The sequence below is a fragment of the Scylla paramamosain genome, unplaced genomic scaffold (assembly GCF_035594125.1).
Source record: "Scylla paramamosain isolate STU-SP2022 unplaced genomic scaffold, ASM3559412v1 Contig21, whole genome shotgun sequence".
Lineage (NCBI taxonomy): Eukaryota > Metazoa > Arthropoda > Malacostraca > Decapoda > Portunidae > Scylla > Scylla paramamosain.
Window position 1 is genome coordinate 505,001 of NW_026973686.1, and position 16,519 is coordinate 521,519.

Consider the following 16,519-nt stretch of genomic DNA (forward strand, 5'->3'; position numbering starts at 1 on the left):
GCAAACCACTGTCAGATGGATGAACAAACAATGCTTTGTACACAAACAAGCAGGTCTGGAGGTAAATAATATCATGGATCTTTAGTAGTTTGTTTTCATTGAAGAGTGGAGTAGTGTGGTCGTATTTGTGTTTATGGAATATGAGGTGGAGTATCTTCTGTGCCATAAATATGTTGTCTAGATAAGTTTTGTGTGTTTCTCCCCATATTGCTGAACAATATAATATAATAAATGTGGATAAATAATCGATAAATATATTTGCCTTAAAATGTTTAAATTAAAGAAATACCTCAACCCATTATAACACCAGTTAATTTAGAAATTTTAGTTTTTATATCATTTAAATGTGGGTGCCGTTTTAATTTATGGTCTATTGTGATTCCTAAAAACTTGGTCTCCATAACTGTTTATTGTATAACCATCAATTTTTAATTTCTATATGAGGAGGAGGTTGCAACATCAATGAACAGTATACCATATAATGTGTTTTGGATGTGTTTAAGGTGAGCTTGTTGCTTTTTAACTAGTTTGAGACATGGACTAGTTCTGTATTTAATATATCACTGAGTTTGTGGAGATTATTGCCTTGTAGGTATATGTTTGTGTCATTAGCAAAGAGGAAAAAATTCAACTTACTACTGCTACGTGTTATATCATTGACATAATTGAGAAGAAGTATTGGATCTAAGATAGAGCCTTGAGGCACACCTGAATTAACCAGTTTAAGTGAAGAGATGGTATCATCACAGACCACATACTGCTGTCATTGGCTAAGATAGCTCCGGAGTCATCTGGAAGCTGGGCTATGAATCCCATATACTAGTAGCTTCTGTAATAAAATGGTGTGTGAGATGGTATCAAATGCTTTAGTTAAGTCACAGAAAATAGTTATTTTAATGCATTTTGTTACATTGAGTGAAGTGGTGAAGTGCTAGTTCTGTGGATCTGTGTGGCTGGAACCCATACTGGGACTCTGACAATAAGGAATACTGAGTTAGATATATAACTAGTTTATTTGATGTTTTTTTCAAAGGTTTTGCTGAAACTTGATATAATTGCAGTTGTCTGTAGTTTGAATATTTGACTGAATCATCTCTTTAATATATTAGAATTACTTTTAATTTACATTTAAGTCATCCATAAAGTGACATGGCTTATTTTTTGATTTGGTAATCTGTACTTAGGAAATGACCTTTCTTTAAAAAATTTATTTATTTTGTACTCAAGGAATGGAGATATTTCATTTCTTCATTGTTTCATAATTTTCATATCTATTTTGTCATGCCCAAGGGAAGTTGAATTGAGCTTATGAATAACCTTATTTATTTCAGAAATGGTTGTTGGCCTCAAATAAAACAAAAAGTTAGTAGGTTCAGGAAGAAAATTTTGATATGGAACAGTGGGTGTTTATCTCATTTGTGTTAGGGTATTGGTGATCTTGCTAAAATATTCATTGAATCCTTGTACTATGTTACTACTGTTTGTGTATGTTGGGTTGTGTGCACCATGGAGGGTGATAGTACAGGGTTCTTGTTTCTGCCCATGACTTTATTAATAATTTCCAGAGTTTTCTTTGTATTGCCTGATGATTCTTCAAATTTAGATGTGCAATAATTTTCTTTGCTTTTATTATTGCTGTAAATTGATTCTGGTATCTTTTAAAAGAAGCTTTATAAGTTAAAGGCTATTTAGCAGATAGTTTTTGTAGCTTGTTTTGGTGTCTAATTGAGGTCTTTATAGCTGGAGTGATATATGGCTTTTCAAAAGCATTTTTTTTATTTCAATTAATTTTCTTTAAATTAATTAATATGTTATTACTTATTAATAATAATTAGTCTTTATTATATAGATTATATATCATATAGATTAGTATATACTATATATATATATATATATATATATATATATATATATATATATATATATATATATATATATATATATATATATATATATATATATATATATTATATATATAGATTAGTAAAATTTTCATATAAATTTCAAAACAGTTATTAACTTTTAACATTTACTTCAGTAAACCACTTGTAGTTTGTCAAATCTGCATTAATTGAGTGATCTCTAAATATTCTTATGGTTTTAGTAATGTCTGAGCAGTGAGCATAGTGTTGTGGTACTGTGAAGGAACTAAAGACTGGAAAGTGATCATTTATGGAACTATATTATGCTGATGGTTTTATAATTTTGCAAGTTGTTAGTGGATTGTGGTCAATTAGTGATACTGATTTACTTGTTACATGTGTGGGTTTCAAAATATCAGGAAAATATGAAAACGAATAGAATAAGTTCAGCAGCTCATTAACATTTGAATCTTGCTTAAGATTTACATTTAAGTCACCCATAAAAGTAATATGGTTTATTTTCTGATTTGGTAAGTTCTAAAAGTTGTTCTAGGGTGGGTATAAAGTCATGAATATTCTTATTTGGTAGTCTGCATACTGTTTCAACTAAAAACGTGTTAGGTGTGGAACATTCTACGAATAATGATTCAGTATGTCAAATGAATAGCTAAATCCTGTCTCATCACCCCCTTCATATTCTTAGTAGTGTAAAGAGCCAAATGTCCAGCCTTAGTAGTTTTGTTTTTAAAAAATGCACTGTAATCACTCAAGTTGTATAGTCAAGCAGTGTGGTCAGTGAATTGTTTCAGAAAACTTTGATATGGAACATGGTTTCAGCTGTGTCTAAACACTGATCAAAGAAATTGTCCATGTGAAGAGATAAACCACATAATTATGTTAAAAGATAATATCTTTAAATATGATGTTGAAAGCATGCTCTTTAACACTAGATCATCATATAATTAGTAATTACATAGTGCCTCCTTGAGGCCTTGGTTAATAAGATAATTGTCTAAAACATGGCTATCATCACAAGGATAAAATGGGTGAAAAGTCATGCTGTTAATGACACTTAAAGGATGCTTATGTTCAGCTATAAAATTAAGAGCATTTACTAACTGTATATCATTTAAATCATAAAAAGGTAAATGGTGTTCTAAAGACATAAGTTATTGGTAATACATTTAGTTACAAATATTAGCAGTTTATATGTTGCTTCATTATTTCTTAGACATATATGTTGATTTAGAAGTAGTGCTGTACTTATACTGTAGTAGTACTTATACTGTAGAAGTAGTGCTGTACTGTACTAGTGCTGTACTTATGTGATGTGCGTAGTGAAGCTCCAGTAGGAGACGGTTGACTGTGGCCTGTACCACCTTTTGCAGGTAGTGATAATGAGCAAAACTTGGGATGATTAGAGGGGAGGGTACTGTATATATTTGTTGTGTTATCTGAAATGCAGTAGTGCAAACGTGCTTATTTAGATGTTTTTTTTTTAATTATGTAATTTTTTATATTGTTTTCTGGTTCCTTGGAACTAATTAACTTTTTTGCACTGGTTCTTCAGCTGCCATAATGCACATTTGCCATAACGAAAACTATATTGTTTGTTGTCGTGTAGCCTACTGCATTTTAAATAAGAAAATTGATAAATCCAAATCTTTATATTTATCTTTATCTTAGAAAACTTTGAAAAATCTTAGAAAACTTCAAGTTCATCATTTATCCTGTCTCTTCACTAATGAAAAGTACTGTTTTAAGGAAAATAACTACATTTGATTATGAAAGTTTAAAACTTGAATATGATCGTGTTCCAAAAATTAAAATGATCAATTATTGCTAGTTTGGAACTGTTACCAATGAATTGGTAACGTGGGAAAAATAATTACTGGATAACTGATAGCCCAATATTATTATCATGATAATTTATCATGGCAATGCCCACCTATGCTATCAGTTATGCATATCTCTGAAACAACATAAGAGAGAAAAAAATTCATCCACATCTCCAATTTTCCACTTACTGAATCACATATTTACCTAGACCATACACTACTGATTTCCTGTGTGTCATAGTGAATAGGAAGGTTAAAACACAGATTAATTGATATATGAATAGATAATGAACAGGAAGGTTGAAATCTCCATGGCTTTCCAGGCATGACCCGCAGGAAGGAGAGGTGGAGCACTTCAGTGTGAGGGACATCAGGGAGCTGAGTTGCCTGGTCCGTGGTGCAACTTCCAAAGAGATGAGGAACTTGCTGGGATCTGTAATTTTGCCCCTCGCTGTATGTCCTGGCAGTTCAGTCCTTGAAGAATTATTGTTTCTTGTTATATACATTGAGAAAAAAGCTATCATTCTTAATTTTGTTATCATTGATATTTTGCTGGTTATCTTATTGCTGTGTATTTATTCACTGTAGCCATACTGTAATATGTATACTAATGATAGAATATTTAGTGGACAATGATTTTTAAGATTAGTTTATTCATGTAACTTTTTCATCTGCTTAGTTTATGTACGTAGATTATTACAAGATTTTATGGTTTGGCGTTGATTTTTGTGTTTAGGTTGAGGTTAATCCTTTATCATAATGAATCTTAAATGAAAAAGAATTGCATATTGTTTAATATTTTATTGTGTGTTATTTCCCTGTAACTGTAGGATATGAAGGAGCAGAGCACTGAGGGCTGGTATCATCTTAGCAAGAGTCGAGAAGAGGATTGCAATCAAATGTCATCCAGGAAAAGCTTCAAGGCAAACAAGAAGAGAGGGAGTGTGCGCTTAACCCTAAGAGTGGCAAGTGTAGCACAGGTGAGTATGGTATGATTCAGCACTGCCTGTTCAGTGGTGCTGTTTCAGAGCCAGGCCAACAAGACCATTCAGTGAATAACTATCCTTTACTGTAGCAAGGAATTGGCAGACCATAACTTGCAAACTAGTGGTGAATTAGTAACTGGTAGAATCTTTGAGGAGAGAACAGTCCCACTTATTACTAGGAAACCAAAAGAAAGCATCACATCTGCCTTGTCTGGTTAACAATAACTGCTGCCTATGTCCTTGCTCACTTCTGTATGTAGGCTTCTTCTGCTTTACAATTGAGGTATGTTCCTCAAAAACCAAATGCATGTTGGATGCTTGTATAACACTTTCATAATGACTGAATTTTTACTTGCAAGCTCCTGGAATTGACATGTGTGGAAAGTTCATCTGCTTTTGAATTGGTTTTAAAACAACTGTCTTGATTGTCAGTTTTATAGAGGTGCAAAGAGAAGACAACTATTGTTTTTTTTATATAGGAGGGACACTGGCCAAGGGCAACAAAAATCCAATAAAAAAAGAAAAAACACTGAGATGCCTTTCCCATAAAAGGGTCCAAAGCGGTAGTCAAAAATTGAAGAATAAGTGTCTTGAAACCTCCCTTTTGAAGGAATTCAAGTCATAAGAAGGTGGAAGTACAGAAGCTGGGAGGGAGTTCCAGAGTTTACTAGAGAAAGGGATGAGTGATTGAGAATACTGGTTAGCTCTTGCATTAGAGAGGTGGACAGAATAGGGGTGAGAGGAAGAAGAAAGTCTTGTGCAGTGAGACCACGGGAGGAGGGGAGGCATGCAGGTAGCAAGATCAGAAGAGCAGTTAGCATGAAAATAGTGGTAGAAGACAGCTAGAGATGCAACATTTTGGCAATGAGAGAGAGGCTGAAGACAGTCAGTTAGAGGAGAGGAGTTGATGAGATGAAAAGCTTTTGATTCTACCCTGTCTAGAAGAGTGGTATGATTGGAACCTCCAGACATGTGAAGCATACTTCATACATGGATGGATAAGGCCCTTGTACAGAGTTAGCAACTGGGGTAGTGAGAAAAATTGGCGGAGACATCTCAGAACGCCTAACTTCATAGAAGCTGTTTTAGGTAGAGATGAGATGTGAAGTTTCCAGTTCAGATTATTAGTAAAGGACAGACTAAGGATGTTCATTATAGAAGAGGGGGACAGTTGAGTGTCATTGGAGAAGAGGGGATAGTTGTCTGAAAGGTTGTGTTAAGTTGATAGATGAAGGAATTGAGTTTTTGAGGCATTGAACAATACCAAGTTTGCTCTACCCCAATCAGAAATTTTAGAAAGACCAGAAATCTGACATTCTGTGGCTTCCCTGTCTGAAATGTCTACTTCCTGAAGTGTTGGACGTCTATGAAAAGACATGTAAAAGTGCAGGGTGGTATCAGTGGAGGAGTTTGGTTTAGAAGGTCATTGATGACTAATAAGAAGAGAGTTGTTGACAGGACAGAACCTTGAGGAACACTGCTGTTAATAGATTTAGGAGAAGAACAGTGACTGTCTACCACAGCTGCAATAGAACGGTCAGAAAGGAAACTTGAGATGAAGTTACAGAGAGAAGGATAGAAGGCATAGGAGGGTAGTTTGGATCAGAGCTTTGTGCCAGACTGTATCAAAAGCATTTGATACATCCAAGGCAACAGCAAAAGTTTCACCAAAATCTCTAAAAGGCGATGACGAAGACTCAGTAAGGAAAGCCAGATCTCCAGTAGAGCAGCCTTGATGGAACCCATACTGGCGATCAGATAGAAGTGATAGATGTTCAAGAATCTTGCTGTTGAGGATAGATTCAAAAACTTTAGACAGGCATGAAATTAAAGCAATTGGACAGTAGTTTGATGGATTAGAATGGTCACACTTTATAGGAACAGGCTGAATGTAGGCAAACTTCCAGCAAGAAGGAAAGGTAGATGTTGATAGACAGAGTTGAAAGAGTTTGACTAGGCAAGGTGCAAGCACAGAGGCACAGTTTCGGAGAACAATAGGAAGGACCCCATCAGTTCTGTAAGCTTTCTGAGTGTTTAGGCCAGCGAGAGCATGGAAAACATCATTGTGAAGAATTTTAATAGGTAGCATGAAGCAGTCAGAGGGCGGAGGATAGGGAGGAACAAGCCCTGAATTGTCCTAGGTAGAGTTTTTAGCAAAGGTATGAGAGAAGAGTCCAGCTTCAGAGATGGATGTGATAGCAGTGGTGCCATCTGGTTGAAATAAGGAAGGGAAAGAAGAAGGAAAGTTATTAGAAATATTTCTGGCTAGATGCTAGAAGTCATGAGGGGAGTTAGATTTTGAAAGGTTTTGACACTTTCTATTAATGAAGGAGTTTTTGGCTAGTTGGAGAACAGACTTGGCATGGTTCAGGGAAGAAAAATAAAGGGCATGAGATTCTGGTGATGGAAGGCTTAAGTGCCTTTTGTGGGCCACCTCTCTATCATGTATAGCACGAGAACAAGCTATGTTAAACCAAGGTTTGGAAGGTTTAGGACGAGAAAAAGAGTGAGGAATGTACGCCTCCATGCCAGACACTATCACCCCTGTTATGTGCTTGGCACACAAGGACTGGTCTCTGACATGAAAGCAGTAGCCATTCCAAGGAAAATCAGCAAAATACCTCCTCAGGTCCTCCGAATGATCAGAGGTAAAATGCCAGAGGCACCTTAGCTTAGGGGGATCCTGAGGAGGGATTGGAGTGATAGGACAAGATACATAAGAACATAAGAACATAAGAAATAAGGGAAGCTGCAAGAAGCAACCAGGCTTACATGTGGCATTCCCTGTATGAAATATACCTACCTATTTCCACCTATCATCCCCATCCCATCTAATCTTCTCTTAAAACACCCTAGTGTGTTAGCACTAACAACATGATTACTGAGTCTGTTCCACTCATCTACCACTCTATTTGAGAACTAGTTTCTTCCTATCTCTTTCTTAAACCTAAATTTTTCAAGCTTGAACCCATTATTTCTTGTTCTATCCTGGTCACTGATCCTAAGAATTTTGCTTACATCCCCCTTGTTATAACCCTTATACCACTTAAAGACTTCTATCAGGTCCCCTCTTAACCTACATCTCTCTAGAGAATGAAAATTTAACAGCTTCAGTCTCGCCTCATAAGAAATACTCCTCATCCCTTGTATCCTTTTAGTCATTCTCCTCTGTACTGATTCTAATAGACCTATATCTTTCCTGTAATATGGGGACCAGAACTGTACAGCATAGTCTAGATGAGGTCCGACCAGTGCCAAATATAACTTTGATATTACTTTGGGCCTTCTACTTGTAACACTCCTAAAAATTAATCCTAATACCCTATTTGCCCTGTTTCTGGCTTCTCTGCATTGTTTTCCAAGAAGGAGTTCAAAGCTAACTATGACTCCTAAATCTTCTTCGTACCCTGAACTTACCAGAGTTTTGTTGTTTATTGTGTACCTACTGTGTGGGTTTCCTGTACCTATGCTAAGTACTTTGGACTTGTTGATATTAAACTGCATTTGCCATCTGTCCGTCCATTCATTCATCTTATCTAAATCTGCCTGCAAGGTGATGGCATTCTTACCTAATTAATCTACCTATCTTTGTGTCATCCGTAAATTTATTTTTACTTACAACTGAAGTTAAGCTGACAGGTCTATAATTAGATGCTAAAGTTTTATCTCCTTTCTTAAAGATGGGTACTACATTAGCCTGCCTCCACATTACTGGTACTTCACTTGACTCAAATGATTTCCTAAAGATAGAAACTAACAGCTCACTAATGACCTCCTTGCATTCCTTAAGTACTTTGGGATATATTTCATCTGGTCCTGGTGTCTTGAACTTTTTTAGCCTATCTATCTCTTGTTCCACTATCTCCTTAGTTATACAGATATGAGATTATGATTGGAAGAACCCAATGGAGAAGAGAGGGTGACAGCATAAGCAAAAGGATTAGAGGTCAGGAAAAGATCAAGAATGTTGGGCGTATCTCCAAGACGATCAGGAACAAGAGTAGGGTGTTGCACCAATTGCTCTAGGTCATGGAGGATAGCAGAGTTGAAGGCTAGTTCACCAGGATGGTCAGTGAAGGGAGAGGAAAGCCAAAGCTGGTGGTGAACATTGAAGTCTCCAAGAATGGAGATCTCTGCAAAAGGGAAGAGAGTCAGAATGTGGTCCACTTTGGAAGTTAAGTTTGCCACATAAAGGTGGAATGTGTGTGAACCAGTGTATGTTATGAGAACTTAATACCAATAGTCATGATGATGAAGGGGCAAACAGGTGGCAGTGAGGCAATGAAGGAATCTTGCATCCACTGTATGGAACTTGTACCAGTATCATTGTCTTTGGACACAGTCCCTCATTGTGTCTTTCACCCCACATGTGATGCCCTCCCCTGTCATTCTCCTGCACTCCTTGTTGTCTCAGTCGGTCAGTGCCTTGCCTTGGGCTGGATGCCGGTGGGCTGGGTTCTCTGCATCACTAGTACTTTTATTAATATACAGCCTCCTGTTAGCAAGCAGTTTCTCTGGCACCCTCTGCAACACACACTGATCATCTTGGTAGCACTCCAGAGCAGTAGTACTACATACATACAATTGCTTATCAGTGTGGAAATGAAATTGAGTTAATCAAACTTGAAGCAAACCAGTTATTGTAGATGAAACATTGGTGCTGAATGATTTACCACTGAAGAGTCTTGGCACTGAAATGGTCTGGCATTGAAGTGAACCATATAGAAGATGTTAAAATGGACTTGTAATCCACTTGTGAAAAAAGATATAACAATCTTCGTTTTCCTTTATAATGAATATTTAGTATTTCATATGTATTTTAATTAATTTTCAGTTGAATTTGATTGGTTCCCATTGGTTTGAAAACTTCCTGAGCTGAGTGATCCAGCACTGCCTTGGCTATCTCAGCACCTTCAGCAACTTTCGGCGAGGAAGAACCAGGACTGAGCGGACCTTTTGCAGCCTCAGAAGTACTAGTAAAAGTACAAAAAACAATAGTAATGTTCTTAAAAGCAACAGGAGCTGCATTGTCAGCAACAACTCTGTCAGTGATGGGAGTAATATTAACAGTGAGGTGAGTAATGTATGTTGTGATGCAAGTGTTATGGGAAGTGAATAGATTGACAGTATTGGTTTCACTATTGGAATCATCATACGCTACAGTTACAACAGTCCTCTTCTTATTTTTGCTGTAGAGTTACCTTCCATTCCCCTTGCATCATTTGTGTCTCTAAGGCAAGAGTTTGTCCTCTCACTGTAAAGACTGATTTCTGATGCAACTCCATAGTCTTTCACCTGAAATTCTGAAAACAAAAAAACTTAAAATTTCTTTCTATGGTTGCCAGCTGCAAACCAAAGACCATGTTTGGCCTGAACAGATGACCAAAAACTAATGTTTAATTATATCATTGTTTAAATTTATCTTGATGGTGACACACACTGCTTATAGAGTTCATTATAGCCTTTAAACAAATGCTGTTTGTTGAATGTATGACATAATGTTCTTCATACTTTGGGAAGTGAAGCTGATGATTAGCCTGAGTTCAGCTTTGTGCTTCAGGGAATGGTGAGCTTCTCTCCTCCTTGGAAAGGCACCCTGAGTAGCACTAAGGTCTGTCTTCTGGAGCACTATGCCATTACACTCAACCTGACTCTTCCCATCATTGCCTTCTCCTGGTGGAAGGTGTGCTCTAGATTGGTTGCTGTTGAGCAAGCCTTCCTTGGCTCCCTCTTGAAGACCTTGCAAGGTTACCTCAGTGAAGGACGGTACTCACAGGCTGAAACTGAGGTTCATTAGTACATGCATTTCAAATGTGTAGATTAGCATCATTTTTTATTTTGCAAGTACAATAAAATAATTTGGTGTAGAAATTCATCAGTGGCAGTATTTACAGAGAGGGAAATCTTAGTGGGAATGTTTGCTTGTGACGGTGATTTATTATTCTTGTGGCATCTCATATACATTCAAGATGTCTGTCTTGCATTGAGAAGGTGATGTTGAATGCTTATAATCGTGACCTGAGCTTTGTTTATACTCATGACTATAATGTTTTCAGTGTTTGCTTTGATTCATAGTACAGTACAATACTCAAGCTCAGTAAAATTATGCATCCATTTCTCACTGAGAATATTAATTTTGTTAGGGAGCTGGGTAAAGCACCTTATGAGGAGAAACCTTAATTTTATTGTTGATTTTGCTGAGGTAAAGTTTCTTCACTTTGAATAATGGATGAGATCACAAGGCACTGATATTTATATATTACACTTGTAGGTGGGGTTGACAGTTTAAAGAAGGGGGATATTTACCTTACTTAACCTAATGAATAACACCTGCCAAAACAATAATTACTCCCATTGAGGTCTAAAGCACTGTTCAGGGGGTGCTGTGAACTTATCATTAAACCCAGCTGTGACCTCACTGAATGTTTCCCTTTGTGTCTCACAACACAAGGGGGCAGTCACAGCCTGCCCTCTAAAGACAACTCTCTTCCTCCACACAAAACTACAAGCACCTAATAACACACACACCCTTCACTCAAAAATTTTAAAATCATCATGGCGACTCCTACATCAGCCTCGGAGTCTCCATCTGGGGAGGGGACCATAAATGTCCCCAGGTCGGACTGCCTTTCTGTCGACGACCCTAAGTGTCTTGACACCCCCCTCAACTTTTTCTTCATTAACTTCTGCAACATTCGCAGTCTAAGATCTAATTTTCAATCTGTAGAACACCACCTCTCCTCTTCTAAACCTCATCTTCTTTTCCTCACTGAAACTCAGGTGTCTGAGGCAACTGACAGTAGCTCCTTTTCTGTTCCCTCCTACTTTCTCTATCCTCATTTTCGATCCAAAGCTGGATGCTGCGCCTTTGTGTGCAATGACTTAACCTGCTCTCGTGCCCACGCTCTTGAATCTTCCGAGTTTTCCACCATCTGGCTACGACTACAGAGTCACTCTCATACTAAATTTATCTGTGCTGTATAGCTCTCACCTAACTCCTCTGATTATAAGAAATTCTTTGACTACTTAACTTCCAAAGTGGAGCACATTCTGACCCTCTTCCCTTTTGCAGAGATCTCCATTCTTGGAGACTTCAATGTTCACCACCAGCTTTGGCTTTCCTCTCCCTTCACTGACCATCCTGGTGAACTAGCCTGCAACTTTGCTATCCTCCACGACCTAGAGTAATTGGTGCAACACCCTACTCGTATTCTTGACCGTCTTGGAGATACGCCCAACATTCTTGACCTCTTCCTGACCTTTAATCCTTCTGCTTATGCTGTCACCCTTTCTTCTCCGTTGGGCTCCTCCGATCACAATCTCATATCTTTATCTTGTCCTATCGCTCCAGTCCCTCCTCAGAATCCCCCTAAGCAAAGGTGCCTCTGGCGTTTTGCCTCTGCTAGTTGGGGGGACCTGAGGAGGTATTTTGCTGATTTTCCTTGGAATGACTACTGCTTCCGTGTCAGAGACCTGTCTTTGTGTGCTGAGAGCATAACAGAGGTGATAGTGTCTGGCATGGAGGCGTACATTCCTCACTCTTTTTCTTGTCCTAAACCTTCTAAACCTTGGTTTAACACAGCTTGTTCTCGTGCTATACATGATAGAGAGGTGGCCCACAAAAGGTACTTAAGCATTCCATCACCAGAATCTCATGCACTTTATATTTCTTCCTGGAACCATGCCAAATCTGTTCTCCAACTAGCCAAAAACTCTTTCATTAACAAAAAATGTCAAAACCTTTCAAGATCTAACTCCCCTCGTGATTTCTGGCATCTAGCCAAAAATATCTCCAATAACTTTGCTTCTTCTTCTTTCCCTCCTCTATTTCAATCAGATGGCACCACTGCTATCACATCTATTCCTAAAGCTGAACTCTTCACTCAAACCTTTGCTAAAAACTCTACCTTGGATGATTCTGGGCTTGTTCCTCCCTCTCTTCCACCCTCTGACTACTTCATGCCACGTATTAAAATTCTTCGCAGTGGTGTTTTCCATGCTGGCCTAAACCCTCGGAAGGTTTATGGACCTGATGGGGTCCCTCCTATTGTTCTCAAAAACTGTGCCTCTGTGCTTGCACCTTGCCTAGTCAAACTCTTTCAGCTCTGTCTGTCAACATCTACCTTTCCTTCTTGCTGGAAGTTTGCCTACATTCAACCTGTTCCTAAAAAGGGTGACCGTTCTAATCCCTCAAGCTACCATCCTATTGCTTTAATTTCCTGCCTATCTAAAGTTTTTGAATCTATCCTCAACAGGAAGATTCTTAAATATCTATCACTTCACAACCTTTTATCTGATCGCCAGTATGGGTTCTGTCAAGGCCGCTCTACTGGTGATCTTCTGGCTTTCCTTACTGAGTCTTGGTCATCCTCTTTTAGAGATTTTGGTGAAACTTTTGCTGTTGCCTTGGAAATATCAAAAGCTTTTGATAGAGTCTTGCACAAAGCTTTGATTTCCAAACTACCCTCCTACTGTTTCTATCCTTCTCTCCATAACTTCATCTCAAGTTTCCTTTCTGACCGTTCTTTTGCTGCTGTGGTAGACGGTCACTGTTCTTCTCCTAAATCTATTAACAGTGGTGTTCCTCAGGGTTTTGTCCTGTCACCCAGTCTCTTATTATTCATTAATGATCTTCTAAACCAAACTTCTTGTCTTGTCCACTCCTACGCTGATGATACCACCCTGCACTTTTCCACGTCTTTTCATAGACGTCCAACCCTTCAGGAGGTAACCATATCACGCAGGGAAGCCACAGAATGCTTGACTTCTGATCTTTCTAAAATTTCTGATTGGGGGAGAGCAAACTTGGTATTGTTCAATGCCTCAAAAAGTCAATTCCTCCATCTATCAACTCGACACAACCTTCCAGACAAGTATCTCTTCTTCAATGACACTCAACTCTCCCCCCCTTCTACACTGAACATCCTCGGTCTGTCCTTTGCTTATAATCTGAACTGGAAACTTCACATCTCATTTCTAGCTAAAACAGCTTCTATGAAGTTAGGCGTTCTGAGACGTCTCCACCAGCTTTTTTCACCTCCCCATCTGCTAACTTCTCTCAGGCAGTGGGTAGAAGCTGAAACTGACATGTTGAGAAATCTCACCACACATTTCCCTGCATACTCCAAGATTGTGTCCTATGCTCAGCTCCAAGGCATTATAAGGTTGTGATTCAGGCTGATTGATAGCAACTAGTATTGTATTTTGTAATATCATGGGAGTGTGCATATACTTGTTTGCAAAAAATATTGCTGCCAAAAAATTAACTACAAGGCTGAGGTATTACTTGAATTGAGGTTATTGGATGTATTATGAATATTTATATTCAACAAAATTATTGTACTTACCTATTTCAGAAATTTCAATGCAGTTATGAATGACTGTAACATGAAAGAGATGAATATATTTCCTAGTAGTTCTTCAATCAACCAGCTCATCTCAGATTCTTGGATGGAATTCTCAAGAATTTGGTAAGGACCTAATTTTTCATTCTGTTGTGAACTTGATGGTGAAAGTTCATTCTTTGATGAATGTAATTAAAGACAGCAGTGCAGTATGTGACTGTGTGGCCTGCAGGAAGGAATGGAGACCTCAGTCTTGGTCACATCCTTGAAGGAATGGGTATCAGTGGGTCTTATCAAATTTGAGAACTGATCAGGTACATATAACATTGTTTTATTGCTGGGACAAGTTTAGTATTTTTTTTATAGTCTTGATGACTTTGTTCTGGGAACTTTCTGTATCAGTACTGTAAGAAAAAATTAGGACATGCATGATGATAGAGAAAGATGAAGCAGCAGGTCGGACTGCCTTTCCGTCGACGACCCTAAGTGTCTTGACACCCCCCTCAACTTTTTCTTCATTAACTTCTGCAACATTCGCGGTCTAAGATCTAATTTTCAATCTGTAGAACACCACCTCTCCTCTTCTAAACCTCATCTTCTTTTCCTCACTGAAACTCAGGTGTCTGAGGCAACTGACAGTAGCCCCTTTTCTGTTCCCTCCTACTTTCTCTATCCTCATTTTCGATCCAAAGCTGGATGCTGCGTTTATGTGCGCAATGACTTAACCTGCTCTCGTGCCCACGCTCTTGAATCTTCCGAGTTTTCCACCATCTGGCTACGACTACAGAGTCATTCTCATACTAAATTTATCTGTGCTGTATACCTCTCTCCTAACTCCTCTGACTATAAGAAATTCTTTGACTACTTAACTTCCAAAGTGGAGCACATTCTGACCCTCTTCCCTTTTGCAGAGATCTCCATTCTTGGAGACTTCAATGTTCACCACCAGCTTTGGCTTTCCTCTCCCTTCACTGACCATCCTGGTGAACTAGCCTACAACTTTGCTATCCTCCATGACCTAGAGCAATTGGTGCAACACCCTACTCGTATTCCTGACCGTCTTGGAGATACGCCCAACATTCTTGACCTTTTCCTGACCTCTAATCCTTCTGCTTATGCTGTCACCCTTTCTTCTCCGTTGGGCTCCTCCGATCACAATCTCATATCTTTATCTTGTCCTATCACTCCAATCCCTCCTCAGGATCCCCCTAAGCGAAGGTGCCTCTGGCATTTTGCCTCTGCTAGTTGGGGGGACCTGAGGCGGTATTTTGCTGATTTTCCTTGGAATGACTACTGCTTCCGTGTCAGAGACCCGTCTTTGTGTGCTGAGCGCATAACAGAGGTGATAGTGTCTGGCATGGAGGCGTACATTCCTCACTCTTTTTCTCGTCCTAAACCTTCTAAACCTTGGTTTAACACAGCTTGTTCTCGTGCTATACATGATAGAGAGGTGGCCCACAAAAGGTACTTAAGCCTTCCTTCACCAGAATCTCATGCACTTTATATTTCTGCCCGGAACCATGCCAAGTCTGTTCTCCAACTAGCCAAAAACTCCTTCATTAACAGAAAATGTCAAAACCTTTCAAGATCTAACTCCCCTCGTGATTTCTGGCATCTAGCCAAAAATATCTCCAATAACTTTGCTTCTTCTTCTTTCCCTCCTCTACTTCAACCAGATGGCACCACTGCTATCACATCTATTTCTAAAGCTGAACTCTTTGCTCAAACCTTTGCTAAAAACTCTACCTTGGACGATTCTGGGCTTGTTCCTCCCTCTCCTCCACCCTCTGACTACTTCATGCCTCGTATTAAAATTCTTCGTAATGATGTTTTCCATGCCCTCGCTGGCCTAAACCCTCAGAAGGCTTATGGACCTGATGGGGTCCCTCCTATTGTTCTCCGAAACTGTGCCTCCGTGCTTGCACCTTGCCTAGTCAAACTCTTTCAGCTCTGTCTGTCAACATCTACCTTTCCTTCTTGCTGGAAGTTTGCCTACATTCAACCTGTTCCTAAAAAGGGTGACCGCTCTAATCCCTCAAACTACCGTCCTATTGCTTTAATTTCCTGCTTATCTAAAGTTTTTGAATCTATCCTCAACAGGAAGATTCTTAAACATCTATCACTTCACAACCTTCTATCTGATCGCCAGTATGGGTTCCGTCAAGGCCGCTCGACTGGTGATCTTCTGGCTTTCCTTACTGAGTCTTGGTCATCCTCTTTTAGAGACTTTGGTGAAACTTTTGCTGTTGCCTTGGACATATCAAAAGCCTTTGATAGAGTCTGGCACAAAGCTTTGATTTCCAAACTACCCTCCTACGGTTTCTATCCTTCTCTCTGTAACTTCATCTCAAGTTTCCTTTCTGACCGTTCTATTGCTGCTGTGGTAGACGGTCACTGTTCTTCTCCTAAATCTATTAACAGTGGTGTTCCTCAGGGTTCTGTCCTGTCACCCACTCTCTTCTTATTATTCATTAATGATCTTCTAAAAC

General features: G+C 38.8%; 2 protein-coding genes across 3 annotated transcripts in view; both read left to right on the top strand.

The window, feature by feature from the left end:
- Positions 1 to 11,500, top strand: part of LOC135097470 (uncharacterized) — a 30,077-nt gene extending 18,577 nt beyond the window's left edge. The window contains exons 3-6 of the mRNA XM_063999416.1: positions 4,024 to 4,153; positions 4,531 to 4,680; positions 9,521 to 9,760; positions 10,247 to 11,500. Coding sequence (XP_063855486.1) covers positions 4,024 to 4,153; positions 4,531 to 4,680; positions 9,521 to 9,565 — 325 coding nt within the window. The 3' untranslated portion in view covers positions 9,566 to 9,760; positions 10,247 to 11,500. The remainder of the gene's footprint in view (positions 1 to 4,023; positions 4,154 to 4,530; positions 4,681 to 9,520; positions 9,761 to 10,246) is intronic.
- A 2,072-nt stretch (positions 11,501 to 13,572) lies between these two features.
- The window catches only part of LOC135097468 (uncharacterized), a 40,733-nt gene continuing 37,786 nt past the window's right edge, over positions 13,573 to 16,519 (top strand). The window contains exons 1-2 of one of the 2 annotated variants that reach the window (XM_063999414.1): positions 13,573 to 13,850; positions 14,043 to 14,156. The gene's annotated coding sequence lies outside the window, so the exon portion shown is untranslated. The remainder of the gene's footprint in view (positions 13,851 to 14,042; positions 14,157 to 16,519) is intronic. The other variant, XM_063999415.1, reaches the window with a different exon arrangement.